We start from the raw sequence: 15,003 nt of genomic DNA, 5'->3' as shown, positions 1-15,003 counted from the left end.
TGCGTGTCCACCTTAGTAGTTTGTGCCGACACCTTAGGCAATAAGCTTCTTTTTTTTCTCAAACTTCTTGTTATGGGACATTTATCCTCCGCTGTTGCCATTTCTAATATAAAGTATTGTGAAGTTCTCACTTATATCTGTCAGTAAACTCGCCATGAAAGCGCTAAAACATACCGGTATAGTGAGTTTACATTATTCACCCAAGGAACTTTAGTTATTAGAGCGTTCCGGTCAGAGATTTTTCAGGGGACACATTTCAGGTGTTGTTGTTTACGGATGAGGAGATGCTGCTCTGTTATTGATTTAAGTAAAGTCTCAATGTCATTAAAACAGTTAGCTACATCTTTTGACACTTGTTCCAGAAAAAAAACCAAAAAAAAAACCGACTCTTTTAATACGCCCTATAATCCGGTGCGCCTTTTGTATGAAAAAAGATCAAAATAGACCATTCATCGGCAGTGCGCTTTATAAACCGGTGCCCCCTATGGTCCAGAAAATACGGCAGTCTTTGCTCAAAGGTCATCATCGGCCTCTTCCTTGATCCGTCACACACTCACATTTGTGACTACTCAGTGGCCTAGTGGTTAGAGTGTCCGCCCTGAGATAGGTAGGTAGTGAGTTCAAACCTTGGCCGAGTCATACCAAAGACTATTAAAAAAATGGTACCTATTACCTCCCTGCTTGGCACTCAGCATCAAGGGTTGGAATTGTGGGTTAAAATCACCAAAAACGATTCCCGGGCGCGGCCACCGCTGCTGCTCACTGCTCTTCTCACCTCCCAGGGGGTGAACAAGGGGATGGGTCGAATGCAGAGGACACATTTCACCACACCTAGTGTGTGTTTGTGACAATCATTGGTACTTTAACTTTAACATCTTTCAGCCTGGGAGAAACAAACAGGCCAAGGCAAGACAACAATCGCTCATGTCAAAGGCTCACCAATGTGGAGATGTGGTATTGATGAGGCAAGGGGGTTTGGGATGATGTACATCAAAGCGTTGTTCAAAAGTTGGTCAACTTGATTGTTGTGGTGAAGATAGAGACAATATTAGCCACAGTGTTATCGTTATAAGACTAGACTTAACACGATTCCGGTATCAACCGATACCGATATATACAGTTGTGGAATTAACACATTATTACTAAGCCTAATTTCGTTGTGATGCCCTGTTGGATGCATTAAACAATGTAACAAGGTTTTCCAAAATAAGAAAAAAACTTCAACTCAAGTTATGGAAAAAAGTGCCAACATGGCACTGCCATATTTATTATTGAAATCACAAAGTACATAATTTTTTTAACATGTCTCAAAACAGCAGTTTGGAATTTGGGACAAGTTCTCCCTGAGATAATCCTAATACCCACTACAACTATGGGAAATACTATACTTTGACTTTCACAAAGTGCCTTTTTTTCTTAAACATGCCTCAAAACAACAGCTACAACAACAATGAAGGCACACAGCTTCTGTCCAGAGTATACAAGAGTAATTAAGTAAACAATAACATAGTCCTCCTTTAGTAGACTGCCTGGCATACTTTGCTGTGGTCTAATGTATTTGTATGAGTAACACAAATGTGCTGCAAGCTGGTGGTGAGTGCTTGAAGTGGCCTACCAATCAGACAGAGCTTCTGAAATGCTTCATTGAGACAGGGCACCCCCGTTCACTGCAAGCTGCTTGGGGTGTTTGCTTTTTATCCATCTTCCGCTTGTGTTCATCTTGTATCTCTTTAATATTCTTGAAGAGGTGGGAGATCAAATTGCTTGTATTAAAGGAAGACGTCTTGGTTCCTCCTCGCATAACCAACTGTGACGGACTCTTGCCGTCGAGGTGCAGGTTCCACGGACCATCTAAGAAGGACATTGCTGAGCAGGTTTGACTCTTGTTTATTCTTTCAATAACACAAGCTTATCTGTGGTCGGGTCGCTTTTCAGCTCCTTCTCTACTGCTCGCTCCTCGATCGACTTCAGCCTCCCCCGTCGTCGCTGTCTTTGGCTCTCTCTCTGTCTCTCTCTCTCTTCCAGTACTGCAGGCTCTCCAACTCCTTCTGCCTCGATCTCACCTCCCTCTCCCCTTTTATACACCGTGAGGAGATAAGTCAATTGTGTGCCGGTGCGCGATCCACGCACCTGAATTAGATTGCTGCGTCGCTCCCGGCCCCCCCCCCCCCCCCCCCTCCGCTCAGCTGCATTCTCCGCCTCCTTGCCGCCATCTTGAGCAGGGCTCCAGCGTGCCCTGCCCCGCTACTCGTTCGCCGGCTCCGCCTCCCTACACCAACTTTTTGCAGTTATTGCAAATTGCCAGTTTTTTATCTGTCAGACACACTTTAAAATAATCCCAAACCATAGACATGGTGTCGTTAGTCAGTCACCGAGCGAGCTCGCTTGTTAGCCACGGCTGCAGCACCGTCAACAACACACTCTTGTTGTTGTTATGCTCCGCTCGCGGTGGTTTGACGAGGTCATCAAGCATCGCCAGTAAACGTCTCAAGCTGCAGTCGTCAACTCCTGTGTTGTGTGTAGGAGAGGGGAGGGGCTGCTGACTGGGAGACGCAACTGCTCTGTATTTCTCCCTACGTCCGTGTTTTACCGGATATGTACCACTCCGTACAGCAGCGTTTTAATAAGTCATTAATTTTACTTTTTCAAACCTACACCGATCATTTCCGATATTACATTTTAAAGCATTTATCGGCCGATAATATCAGCCGGGCGATATTATCGGACATCTCTAGTTCCAGCATCATCACGTCGCCAATGCAGATTCACCATTAATCACTGAATATAATTTTTCATCCGGTCATCCATAGTCAATGATTACTTTTTCTTATCCCATTTGAACCTTTCTGTTTGGTTGATAGTGATGGCTTTCGTTTCTATTTAAATCTCATTGGTTTTAGGCACTTTCTTACAGTTCGGTCACAGACTGTGAATCCGGTTTCCGCCTATTTGTTCTTCAATTGTTTTGCATTTTCTGTTTTCAAGACATATTGCTTGAAATTTCTGTTTTGACACTTAGATGTTTTCCTTGGTTTACAAGTATGCTTGTCTTACAACTTTCCCATGTTGTTTGTACTTGGTCCAGATTGTAGACACAGCAACCGACTGTGAACAAACAACATTTTTTGCAACATTGTGTAATGATTTACCTTCTTCAAAAAGTTTGATAATCTTTACCTTCGTTCAAATGACATCTCTCGTCTTGGAATTATGATTTGTGTCAATCCACCTGGTGCAACAGCGCTCCAAGGTGTGAACACGCCTTTTTAACTGTGGATTATTTAACATATTTAATCCGATCCCGATGTTACAGGGTGAATTCTTATTATTTGTCTCTAAATTGAGTGATTCCATACATATTTTACTCTGCGTGATCGAGAAATAAAATGTTTACGACCACAATGTACAAAACTCAAAACCAGTGAAGTTGGCATGTTGTGTAAATCATAAATAAAAACAGAATACAATGATTTGCAAATCCTTTTCAACTTATATTAAATTGAATAGGCTGCTAAGACAATATATTTAATGTTCCAACTCTCCGTTGTGGTATTTTAGGCTTCATATAACGCCAAACATTTTCTATGGGAAACATGTCTGGACCACAGGCAGGCCAGTCTAGTACCCACACTCTTTTACTATGAACCCACGCTATTGTAACATGCGGCTCGGCATTGTCTTGCTAAAATAAGCAGGGGGGTTCATAATAACGTTGCTTGGATGGCAACATATGTTGCTCCAAAACTTGTATGTACCTTTCAGCATTAATGGTGCCTTCACAGATGTGTAAGTTAACCATGCCTTGGACACTAACACACCCCCATACCATCACAGATGCTGGCTTTTGAACTTTGTGGATATAACAATTCGGATGGTTCTTTTCCTCTTTGTTCCGGAGAACACGACTTCCACAGTTTCCAAAAACAATTTGAAATGTGGACTCGTTAAACCACGGAACACTTTTCCACTTTGCATCAGTCCATCTTAGATGAGGTAGGGCCCAGCAAAGTCGGCGGCGTTTCTGGGTGTTGTTGATAAATGACTTTCGCTTTGCATAGTAGAGTTTTAACTTGCACTTACAGATGTAGCGACCAACTGTAGTTACTGATAGGGGTTTTCGGAATTGTTCCTGAGCCCATGTGGTGATATCTTTTACACACTGATGTCGCTTTTTGATGCAATGCTGCCTGAGGAATCGAATGTCCGTAATATCATCGCTTACGTGCAGTGATTTCTACAAATTCTCTAAACCTTTTGTTGATATTATGGACCGTAGATGGTAAAATCTCTAAATTCCTTGCAATAGCTCGTTGAGAAATGTTGTTCTTAAACTGTTGGACAATTTGCTCAAGCATTTGTTCACAAAGTAGTGACCTTCGCCCCATCCTTGTTTGTGAATGACTGAGCATTTCACGGAAGCTGCTTTTATACCCAATCATGGCACCCACCTGTTCCCAATTAGCCTGTTCACCTGTGGGATGTTCCAAATAAGTATTTGATGAGCATTCCTCAACTTTCTCAGTCTTTTTTGCCACTTGTGAAACATGTTCAAATTCCAAATGAGCTAATATATGCTGTAAAATAACAGTTTTGCAGTTCGAATGTTAAATATCTTGTCTTTGCAGTCTATTCAAATTAATATAGGTTGAAAAAGATTTGCAAATAATTGTATTCTGTTAATATTTACCATTTACACAACGTGCCAACGTCACTGCTTTTGGGTTTTGTATTTTTTGACCTCATTTATTGTTTCTTAATGCCAGAAAGTTGTCATTTAGATGACTTAAAGGGGAGCATTATCACAATTTCAAAAGGGTTAAAAACAATAAAAATCAGCTCCCACTGGCTTGTTGTATTTTTTGAAGTTTTTAAAAAAATGTTACCTGTCTCGGAATATCCCTAAATTAAGCTTTAAAGTGCTTGATTTTCACTATTTGCGATGCGACTATCCATTTCCTTGTGACGTCATACAGTGCTGCCAATGTAAACAAACAATTGCGAATACCACAGCAAGATATAGCAACATTAGCTCGGATTCAGACTTGGATTTCAGCAGTTTAAGCGGTTCAACAGATTACGCATGTATTGAAACGGATGGTTGGAGTATGAAAGTATTGAAGAAGAAACTGAAGCTATTGAGTGAATAGCTATTGACGCTATTCATTGCCATAGCATGGCCGAATAGCTGCGTTAGCATCGCCGGTAAAATGTGCGGACCAAACGATCAGGACTTTCGCATCTTGTGACACTGGAGCAACTTAAATCCGTCGATTGGTAAGTGGGGTTTTTTTGCATTAAATGTGGGTGGAAGGAAACATAATATAGTTGCAAATGCATCTGCAGGTTATCCATACATGTCTCTGCCATGTCTGCTTTAGCACCGCCGGTAAATAGCATGTTAGCATCAATTAGCATAGCATGTTAGCATCGATTAGCTGGCAGTCAACATCAACAAAACTTACTTTTGTGATTTTGTTGATTTTATCGTTGCAAATGCATCTGCAGGTTATCCATACATCTCTGTGTCATGTCTGCTTTAGCACCGCCCGTAAATAGCATGTTAGCGTCGATTAGCGTAGCATGTTAGCATCGATTAGCTGGCAGTCACGCCGCGACCAAATGTCTGATTAGCACATAAGTCAACATCAACAAAACTCACCTTTGTGATTTTGTTGACTTTATCGTTGCAAATGCATCTGCAGGTTATCCATACATCTCTGTGCCATGTCTGTCATCGCCGGTAAAATGTGGAGACACTTTGGCACATTCAATGGGGGTCTGGCGGCAGACACTTTCGCATCTTCGGGCCAGTGGTGCAACTTGAATCCCTCCCTGTTAGTGTTGTTACACCCTCCGACAACACACCGACGAGGCATGATGTCTCCAAGGTTCCAAAAAAGAGTCGAAAAAACGGAAAATAACAGAGCTGAGACCCAATGTTTACAATATGTTGAAAATGAAAATGGCGGCTGTATTACCTCGGCGACGTCACATTCTGACGTCGTCGCCTCCAGAGCGATAAACAGAAAGGCGTTTAATTCGCCAAAATTCACCCATTTAGAGTTTGGAAATCGGTTAAAAAATATATGGTCTTTTTTCTGCACCAATAAGGTATATATTGACGCTTACATAGGTCTGGTGATAATGTTCCCCTTTAAGTTTTGTGTCATGTGACAGTCTTTCATTTGCTTTTTTTGTACAACAATAAACAACTGAATGAACATCCTCCAAGTTTGGTGATTCCATTGTTTCCAGCGGTTGTTATTAACATGTCATCCTCACACGGAGGGGGGATGGGAATATTAATATCTTTATTCGGTTGATTGATAGTCGAATCGGGCTCCTCCAAATTGAATCATTGAATCGTTGAATCTCTGACTATTTAAACACAGCCCTTGAAATTAGTCACATATTTACATGCAAATATGAATGAATAGGTACTGTTTCATTTCAAAACAATAAATGAACTGCTGTGGTTTTGTATATACAAGTAAATTGTTCTTCTCCTACACCTTAATAATCCAATTTATTGACAATCAGCACAACTTTGACTGTGATGTGTTGTAGATACCAGGCTTCTGTGAAGATGGAGCAGGATCTTCCATACCTGGCATGCAAGCAGATGTTGACTGCCAGATGTTTGTTGGCTACAAAGCTGTTTACCGCGTGTGTTTTGGAATGAGTGTGTGGTTCCTTGGCTTTTCCATTCTAATGATTAGCATCAAGAACAGCCGAGACCCCCGTGCCGCCATCCACAATGGGTAAGTAGGAAATGTCCTACTACTAAACTAAAGGAGTCGATAATCCATAAACTCTGACCTCATTAGCAACAAAAACCTTCAACAGTCATAGACGAGGTCATATGTGTTTCTATGTAACCTTAACATCAGCAGTACCAATTATCGACTCATTTGAAGTCTTCTAGTTGCATTTTATGGATACAGCACCAATGGACGATGCAAGTCAATGCAAACATATTCGTCATACAGAACCAAGAAAAAATCTTACATGTAGGAGGAAATCTTTTTAGGGGAACTGCACCTTTCTTTGGAATGTTGTCTACGATTCATAATCCTTATGAGAGACAAAAACATTATAGAAGTCGCTTACTCGCGGTCCCACTGATACATACGGCAGATACACCAGGTGTGCAGAGTTGAAAAATGTTTAATGGTTGTTTCCTGAAGTTCATCAGACAAAAAGTTCTTTCTTTTCAGTCTCTTCAATACTCCTCCTCCTCCTGCACTCGGCTGCTCACTGTTAAAGACGACAGATGATTAGATTAACACGTCCCATCTGTGAAATCTAATCACCTGCCAGCTGTGTCTCGCAGTCAGCACATGCCCCGCCCCTATTTGATGGTGCTCGTCCTCAGCACCATAGACAGCGGTGGTGACCTTTGCTACACCTCCCTCCACAAACATATACTTTGTCTTTTTTTATGCATTCCAACACGTAAATAAAAGTCAGCTAATGTAATTGCATATATTCTGCCCATAAAGCCCACTAAAAATCATCCAAAGAGCACCAACAACACTTCATTTACACTCTGTGACCTGAATATTGACCAAGTATTGGCGAGATTTTTAAAAGTGTTAACATTAAGGGCCTACATTTAGTGGCACATTGATCACAGAGCGTGCTGATATATTGACATCATGAGCTGGTGGGCTGATGCATCGCCTCTGATTTGGTGAAAGTTTATTGTAGATCATAAATCATGCCTCTCACCTGGATAGTAGAAGGATGCGGCCATAAACCAAGAAGTAGGTTAATTTCAACATCCAACTTAGAACTGGAGATGGCGTGAAAGACACTAACAGACGCTCGATGGCACCCACCTTTTTCTTTTTTCGCAAGAATTATGATTAATTCTTCATCTAAACAAGATGTGAACATCCCATCAGTCGGCTTCCCAGTGTGAGGTGACCTTGTACGGTGAGTGATTGTTTTATTATGTTGGTTGTCTCTCATGAAGTCATGAGTAATAGTGTTGTTGTTGAAGGAAAAAGCTCACATTTATTTATGATTTGGAATGCATTAAAAAAACATATGTGTGCTTGTCTCTCGTAAGGATTGTGAATGCTGGGCAAAAAAAAAAGTACAGTTGCCCTTTAACTGAGCAGTAGAGTTGAGATCGAGAGAGAAGGGCGAGTAAAAATGTATAATAGCTAGTATGTGTGTAAATATACTGTAGTTGTATCATTAACAGTAGTACTGTTTTTAGCATTAAATCTTGTACAACAATTTAAAGTAACTGTGGGAAATGTGATGGCTGCCAACTACCAACATAATAATGTCCATTGCTGTTTTTTTGGTCATATTTTTATACCGTGATGCAGTAATTCTCTAACTGTGGTACGTGTACTACTAGTGGTACAAGGGCTCCAGCTAGTTGTACGCGAAATAATCACATAATTAAATATTTCAACAGTGTTACTGCTCAAACTCTGTAATGTTACATATATTTGTTAAAAAAAAAAACTCTGCCTTGTTTTTAATGAATACTTAGGCCTGCTAAGCTACTGCAGTTATTATACAATCAATCAATGTTTGTTTATATCCCTAAATCACAAGTGTCTCAAAGGGCTGCACAAGCCACAACGACATCCTCGGTTCAGAGCCCACATCAGGGCAAGGAAAAACTCAACCTAGTGGGATGACAATGAAAAATCTTGGAGAGGACCACAGGAGTTGGTGACCCCCACCCCATTAGGGTGACTGGTGCAATGGACGTCGAGTGGATCTAGCACAATATTGTGGGAGTCCAGTCCATAGTGGATCTAACATAATAGTGAGAGTCCAGTCCATAGTGGGGCCAGCAGTGGACCATCTCGAGCGGAGACAGAGCAGCAGCGCAGATATGTCGTCAACCGAGCGGTCAACCCTGGGTCCCGACTCTGGACAGCCAGCACTTCATCCGTGGCCACCGAACCTGTGCCTCAACCCTCCATGAGGAAGAGGGTGGCAGAGCAGAAAATAAAATAAACGGCAGATCAACTGGTCTAAAAGGTGGGTCTATTTAAAGGCTAGAGTATACAAATGAGTTTTAAGATGGGACTTAAATGCTTCTACTTAGGTAGCATCTCTTAACTGTTACCCGGAGGGCATTCGTACTGGAACCGGAATAGAAAACGCTCTATAGCCCGCAGACTTTTTTTGGGGCTCTGGGAATCACTAATAAGCCGGAGTTCTTTGAACATGGATTTCTTACCGGGACATATGGTACAATAGAATCAGCAAGATAGGATGGAACTAGACCGTGTAGTATTTTATACTTAGATAGTAAAACCTTAAAGTCACAGGTACAATGAGATTTAAAGCAACTCCAGTATCAGTGCATCAGTCTACAAATATGCAAAACATAGGCAGGAAAGAAAAAGACAAATAGTGCAAAAGGGAGTTAAGGTTCACAGTTGAGTCCTGAGAACAGATGTTCTGAATGTGTTGTTTAAATATTATATTATATACATATACACAGAAGCATTCAGACTGTGGGTGGAAAGTAAAAAATTGCACACAGAGAGGTGCTAAACCATAAAAATCTGTGCCTATGAAATGGCTTTAGGGAAACAAACTGTTCTTGAGTCTGTTTGTCTTAGACCTGATGACCCTGTAGCACCTTCCTGAGAGCAGCTACAGCTGTCTTTGATAATGTTGGCTGAAGCAGCGGGAAGTGTAAATGTCAATCGGGGGGGTGGACAGGTCAATTCACAAAAATCAAAGGTCATGCTATCAATAACAAGAACACTACACCAATAACAATGGACCATAATCAATTAGAAGAGGTAGTCAGTTTTACATACTTGGGGAGTATAATCAGTGTAGGTGGAGGGGGAGATGAAGATGTCAAATCCAGAATAGGGAAAGCAAGAACATCATTCAACATGCTAAACAAAGTATGGAGAGCAAAAAACATTTCTCTCAAAACCAAACTGAAAATATTTAACTCAAATGTCAAATCCATCCTGCTGTACGGATCACAAACATGGAAAACCACTAATAGCATACTCACTAAACTTCAGACATTCGTAAACCGTTGCCTCCGTCGGGTCCTAGGAGTCTACTGGCCAAACACCATCACCAATGCCAACCTGTAGGAACTCACCAAACAAGAACCAGTGGAATTGCAAATCAGGAGAAGGAAGTGGGGCTGGATAGGCCACACACTCAGAAAACCCAATACATCAATCACCAAACAGGCACTAACATGGAACCTACAGGGAAAAAGAAACAGAGGGAGACCAAGAACAACCTGGAGAAGAAGCACGGAACAGGAGATGAGGGCTGAGGGGCTGTCATGGCAACAACTCGACCGTAGTGCACAAGACCGGAATGGATGGAAGGCTTTTGTCGGCGGCCTATGTTCCTTAGGGAATACTAAGGCCTAAGTAAGTAAGTAAGAAAGACAGGACAGCCGATGATCCGCTGTGCTGCCTTTACCATTCTCTGGAGCCTCTCCCTGTCTGCAGCGGTGCAGCTGCCGTATCGTTAGGGTGGCAACTGGAAAGACAAGTGTTTTCTGAGGGTGAAAAAAGTTTGAGAACCACTGCAATAATGCATTGTAGCACTGAGAAACACATGTATGCATACATTTGAGCTATGTAGCTGTTGCTGTAAAAGTTCCAGCGTGTGTTGCAGTAGCGTTCAAGGTAGCGTGGTACAAGCATCAGATACGGGTACGCTTTCAATCATTCCATTTTCTTCAGCTGCAAACTGGATGGCTGACCATAGAAGGCACAAATGTCCTGTCACACACTAAATCAAGTTTATGTAGCACATGACAATCCTGTGACCTGAGTTTGTAATGCTATGCTTTTTAAAGAGGCAGTTATTTGTTTGGCTTTGTATAATTCTTGCTTTATCATAGGTTTTGGTTCTTCAAGATTGCTGCCCTGGTGGCCATTACTGCCGGTGCCTTTTACATTCCAGATGGGCCTTTCACCTATGGTAAGATCCTGCCTTAGCTCTACAATGTCTAATATCAGTGTATAATATATATCATTTAATGCTTTGTGTTGCAGCATGTTTTGTTGTGGGTTCTGGTGGAGCTTTCTTCTTCATTGTGATCCAGCTGGTGCTGCTGGTGGACTTTGCACACTCCTGGAACGAGTCTTGGTTGGACAAAATGGAGAATGGCCACTCAAGGGGCTGGTATGCAGGTTAGTTAGCCGTTAGTACTTACTGTATTTTTCGGACTCTAAGTCGCAGTTTTTTTCATAGTTTGGCAGGGGGGGTGTGACTTATACTGAGGAGCGACTTATGTGTGAAATTATTAACACATTACCGTAAAATATCAAATAATATTATTTAGCTCATTCACGTAAGAGACTAGACGTATTGGTTTTCATGGGATTTAGCAATTAGGAGTGACAGATTGTTTGGTAAACTTATAGCATTTTCTATATGTTATAGTTATTTGAATGACTCTTACCATAATATGTTATGTCAACATACCAGGCACGTTCTCAGTTGGTTATTTATGCGTCATATAACGTACACTTATTCGGCTTGTTGTTTACTATTCTTTATTTATTTTAAATTGCCTTTCAAATGTCTATTCTTGATGTTGGGTTTTATCAAATAAATTTCCCCAAAAAATGCGACTTATACTGTATATGTTTTTTTCCTTCTTTATTATGCATTTTTGGCAGGTGCGACCTATACTCCGGAGCAATATCATTAATTATTAATAATAACATAGAGTTAAAGGTAAATTGAGCAAATTGGCTATTTCTGGCAATTTATCAAACTGGTAGCCCTTCGCATTAATCAGTACCCAAGAAGTAGCTCTTGGTTTCAAAAAGGTTTGTGACCCCTGTGTTAAGGTATACATTTATACATGTACATACACTAACACTAATTGTATAAACTGTACATTTATACACAAATACACTAACATTACTTGTATAAACTGTACATTTATACACATAAACCAAAACCTCCCGTGACCCCAAAGGGAATAAGCGGTAGAAAATGGATGGATGGATGGATGAATGGATGGATACCAAAACTTAAGCCATTCTAGTCGGCACCCCACATCAGACTCAGTCATACACCATCACCAGCATCACCCTCTCCGGCCACGACATTCACCTCTCATCCTCAGTCACTAATCTGGGTGTTCGAATGGACCCTCACCTGACCTTTGAGGCTCAAATAAAACAACTGTGCAAGACCTCCTTCAGCCACCTCAGGAACATTACTAAACTCCGCCCCTCACTCACTCACTCTGATGCCGAGAGGCTCGTCCACGCCTTTGTCTCCTCCAGGCTCGACTACTGCAACGCACTTCTTGTCGGGATCCCCAGCAAGAACATTCAGAAGCTGCAATACATACAGAATGGTGCTGATAGGATCCTGATGAGAATGCGGAAATATGACCATATTACACTAATTCTCAAATCCCTTCACTGGCTTCCTGTTCCACTCAGGATTGTATACAAAGTCTCCCTATTAACCCACCAGTGCCTCTATGGAAATGCCCCTCTCTACCTCAAAGAACTACTCACCCCCAAATCCTCCACACGACACCTCCGTTCCAAACAGGCTAACCTCCTCCAACCTCCAAGTACTAAGCTACGAACTATGGAAGACCGGGCTTTCTGGTCCGTCGCTCCCAGTCTATGGAATGGTCTCCCTGACCACTTGAGGGCACCACAGACTGTGGATGGTTTAAAAAAGGCTTAAAAACACTTCTTTAAAAAAAAGACCCATCCATCCTTATACTACCGCTTATTCCCTTTGGGGTCGTGGGGGCGCTGGAGCCTATCTCAGCTACAATCTGGCGGAAGGCGGAGTACACCTCATCGCAGGGCCAACACAGATAGACAGACAACATTCACACTCACATTCACACACTAGGGCCAATTTAGTGTTGCCAATCAACCTATCCCCAGATGCATGTTTTGATTTTATATAGATATATTTGCATTAGTTCTAGCTATTACGCTATTCTAATGATTATTTTGTATTTTTTCTTTTTATTTATTTTTATTATCTTTTTATTATTATTGTTATTATTTTTTTAATACACTGTAGCACTTTGAGGTCGTTTGTTCAGGGTAAAGTGCTTTTTTTTTTTTTTTTACAAATAAAATACATTATTATTATGTACACTAACACTACTTGTATAAACTACATGTACAGTATACACTTATACACTGACACTAATTGTATAATCAATCAATCATCAATCAATGTTTATTTATGTAGCCCTAAATCACAAGTGTCTCAAAGGGCTGCACAAACCACGACATCCTCGGTAGAGCCCACATAAGGGCAAGGAAAAACTCACACCCTGATGGACGTCGGTGACAGTGACAATGATGACTATGAGAAACCTTGGAGAGGACCGCATATGTGGGCAAACCCCATCAACCCCAGGGGACCGAAAGCAGTGGATGTCGAGCGGGTCTAACATGATACTGTGAAAGTCCAATCCATAGTGGATCTAACATAACAGTGAGAGTCCAGTCCAAAGTGGATCCAATATAGTAGCGAGAGTCCCGTCTGTAGTGGAGCCAGCAGGAAACCATCCCAAGCAGAGGCGGATCAGCAGCGCAGAGATGTCCCCAACCGATACACAAGCGAGCGGTCCATTCTGGGTCCTGACTCTGGAGACCCAGTTCTTCATCCATGGCCACCGGACCTATCATCCATGGCCCCCGTCTATAAGTGAGGAGAAAAAGAAAAGAAACGGCAGATCAACTGGTCTAAAAAGGGGGTCTATTTAAAGGTTAGAGTATACAAATGAGTTTTAAGATTAGACTTAAATGCTTCTACTGAGATAGAATCTCAAACTGTTACCGGGAGGGCATTCCAGGGTACTGGAGCCCGAATGGAAAACGCTCTATAGCCCGCAGACTTTTTTTGGGCTCTGGGAATCACTAATAAGCCAGAGTCCTTTGAACGCAGATTTCTTGCCGGGACATATGGTACAATACAATCGGCAAGATAGGCTGGAGCTAGACCGTGTAGTATTTTTTACGTAAGTAGTAAAACCTTAAAGGCCTACTGAAATGAGATTTTCTTATTTAAACGGGGATAGCAGGTCCATTCTATGTGTCATACTTGATCATTTCGCGATATTGCCATATTTTTGCTGAAAGGTATTAGTAGAGAACTTCGACGATAAAGTTCGCGACTTTTGGTGCTGATAAAAAAGCCTCACCTTTACCGGAAGTCGCAGACGATGACGTCACAAGGGTGAGGCTCCTCACATCCTCACATTGTTTTTAATGGGAGCCTCCAACAGCGAAAGCTATTCGGACCGAGAAAACGACAACTTCCCCATTAATTTGAGCGAAGATGAAAGATTTGTGGATGATGATATTGATAGTGAGGGCCTAGAAATTTTTTTTTTTTTAAATAAAGTTTAAAAAAAAAAAAAGGCGATTGCATTGGGACGGATTCAGATGTTTTTAGACACATTTACTAGGATAATTCTGGGAAATCCCTTATCTTTCTGTTGTGTTGCTAGTGTTTTAGTGAGATTAAATAGTACCTGATAGTCGGAGGGGTGTGTCCACGGGTGTCTTGAAGCCAGTGTCTGAGGGAAGTTGACGGGAGACACAAGGACGGCTCACACTCCACAGATCTCCGGTAAGAGGCGACTTTTTAACACAATTTTCTCACCGAAACCTGCCGGTTGACAAGTGGTCGGGATTCATGTTCGTTTGACCGCTCTGATCCATGGTAAAGCTTCACCTCTGGGAATTTTAAACAAGGAATCACCGTGTGTTTGTGTGGCTAAAGGCTAAAGCTTCCCAACTCCATCTTTCTACTTTGACTTCTCCAATATTAATTGAAAAATTGCAAAAGATTCAGCAATACAGATGTCCAGAATACTGTGTAATTGCGCGATGAAAAGAGACGACTTTTAGCCGCAAATGGTGCTGCGCTAATATTTCCTGACAGTCCGTGACGCGTCATCATTCCGCGACGTTTTCAACAAGAAACTCCGCGGGAAATTTAAGATTGCAATTTAGTAAACTAAACCGG

General features: G+C 41.6%; 1 protein-coding gene across 2 annotated transcripts in view; it reads left to right on the top strand.

The window, feature by feature from the left end:
* si:ch73-267c23.10 (serine incorporator 1) overlaps positions 1 to 15,003 on the top strand; it is a 49,657-nt gene that overhangs the window by 16,042 nt on the left and 18,612 nt on the right. For both annotated transcript variants that reach the window (XM_061887855.1, XM_061887848.1), the window contains exons 3-5: positions 6,568 to 6,761; positions 10,871 to 10,950; positions 11,025 to 11,162. In XM_061887855.1, the coding sequence (XP_061743839.1) occupies positions 6,568 to 6,761; positions 10,871 to 10,950; positions 11,025 to 11,162 (412 nt within the window). The remainder of the gene's footprint in view (positions 1 to 6,567; positions 6,762 to 10,870; positions 10,951 to 11,024; positions 11,163 to 15,003) is intronic.

Source organism: Nerophis ophidion, linkage group LG02 (assembly GCF_033978795.1).
Source record: "Nerophis ophidion isolate RoL-2023_Sa linkage group LG02, RoL_Noph_v1.0, whole genome shotgun sequence".
Classification (NCBI taxonomy): Eukaryota; Metazoa; Chordata; class Actinopteri; order Syngnathiformes; family Syngnathidae; genus Nerophis; species Nerophis ophidion.
This window is presented reverse-complemented; position numbering and strand designations above follow the sequence as displayed.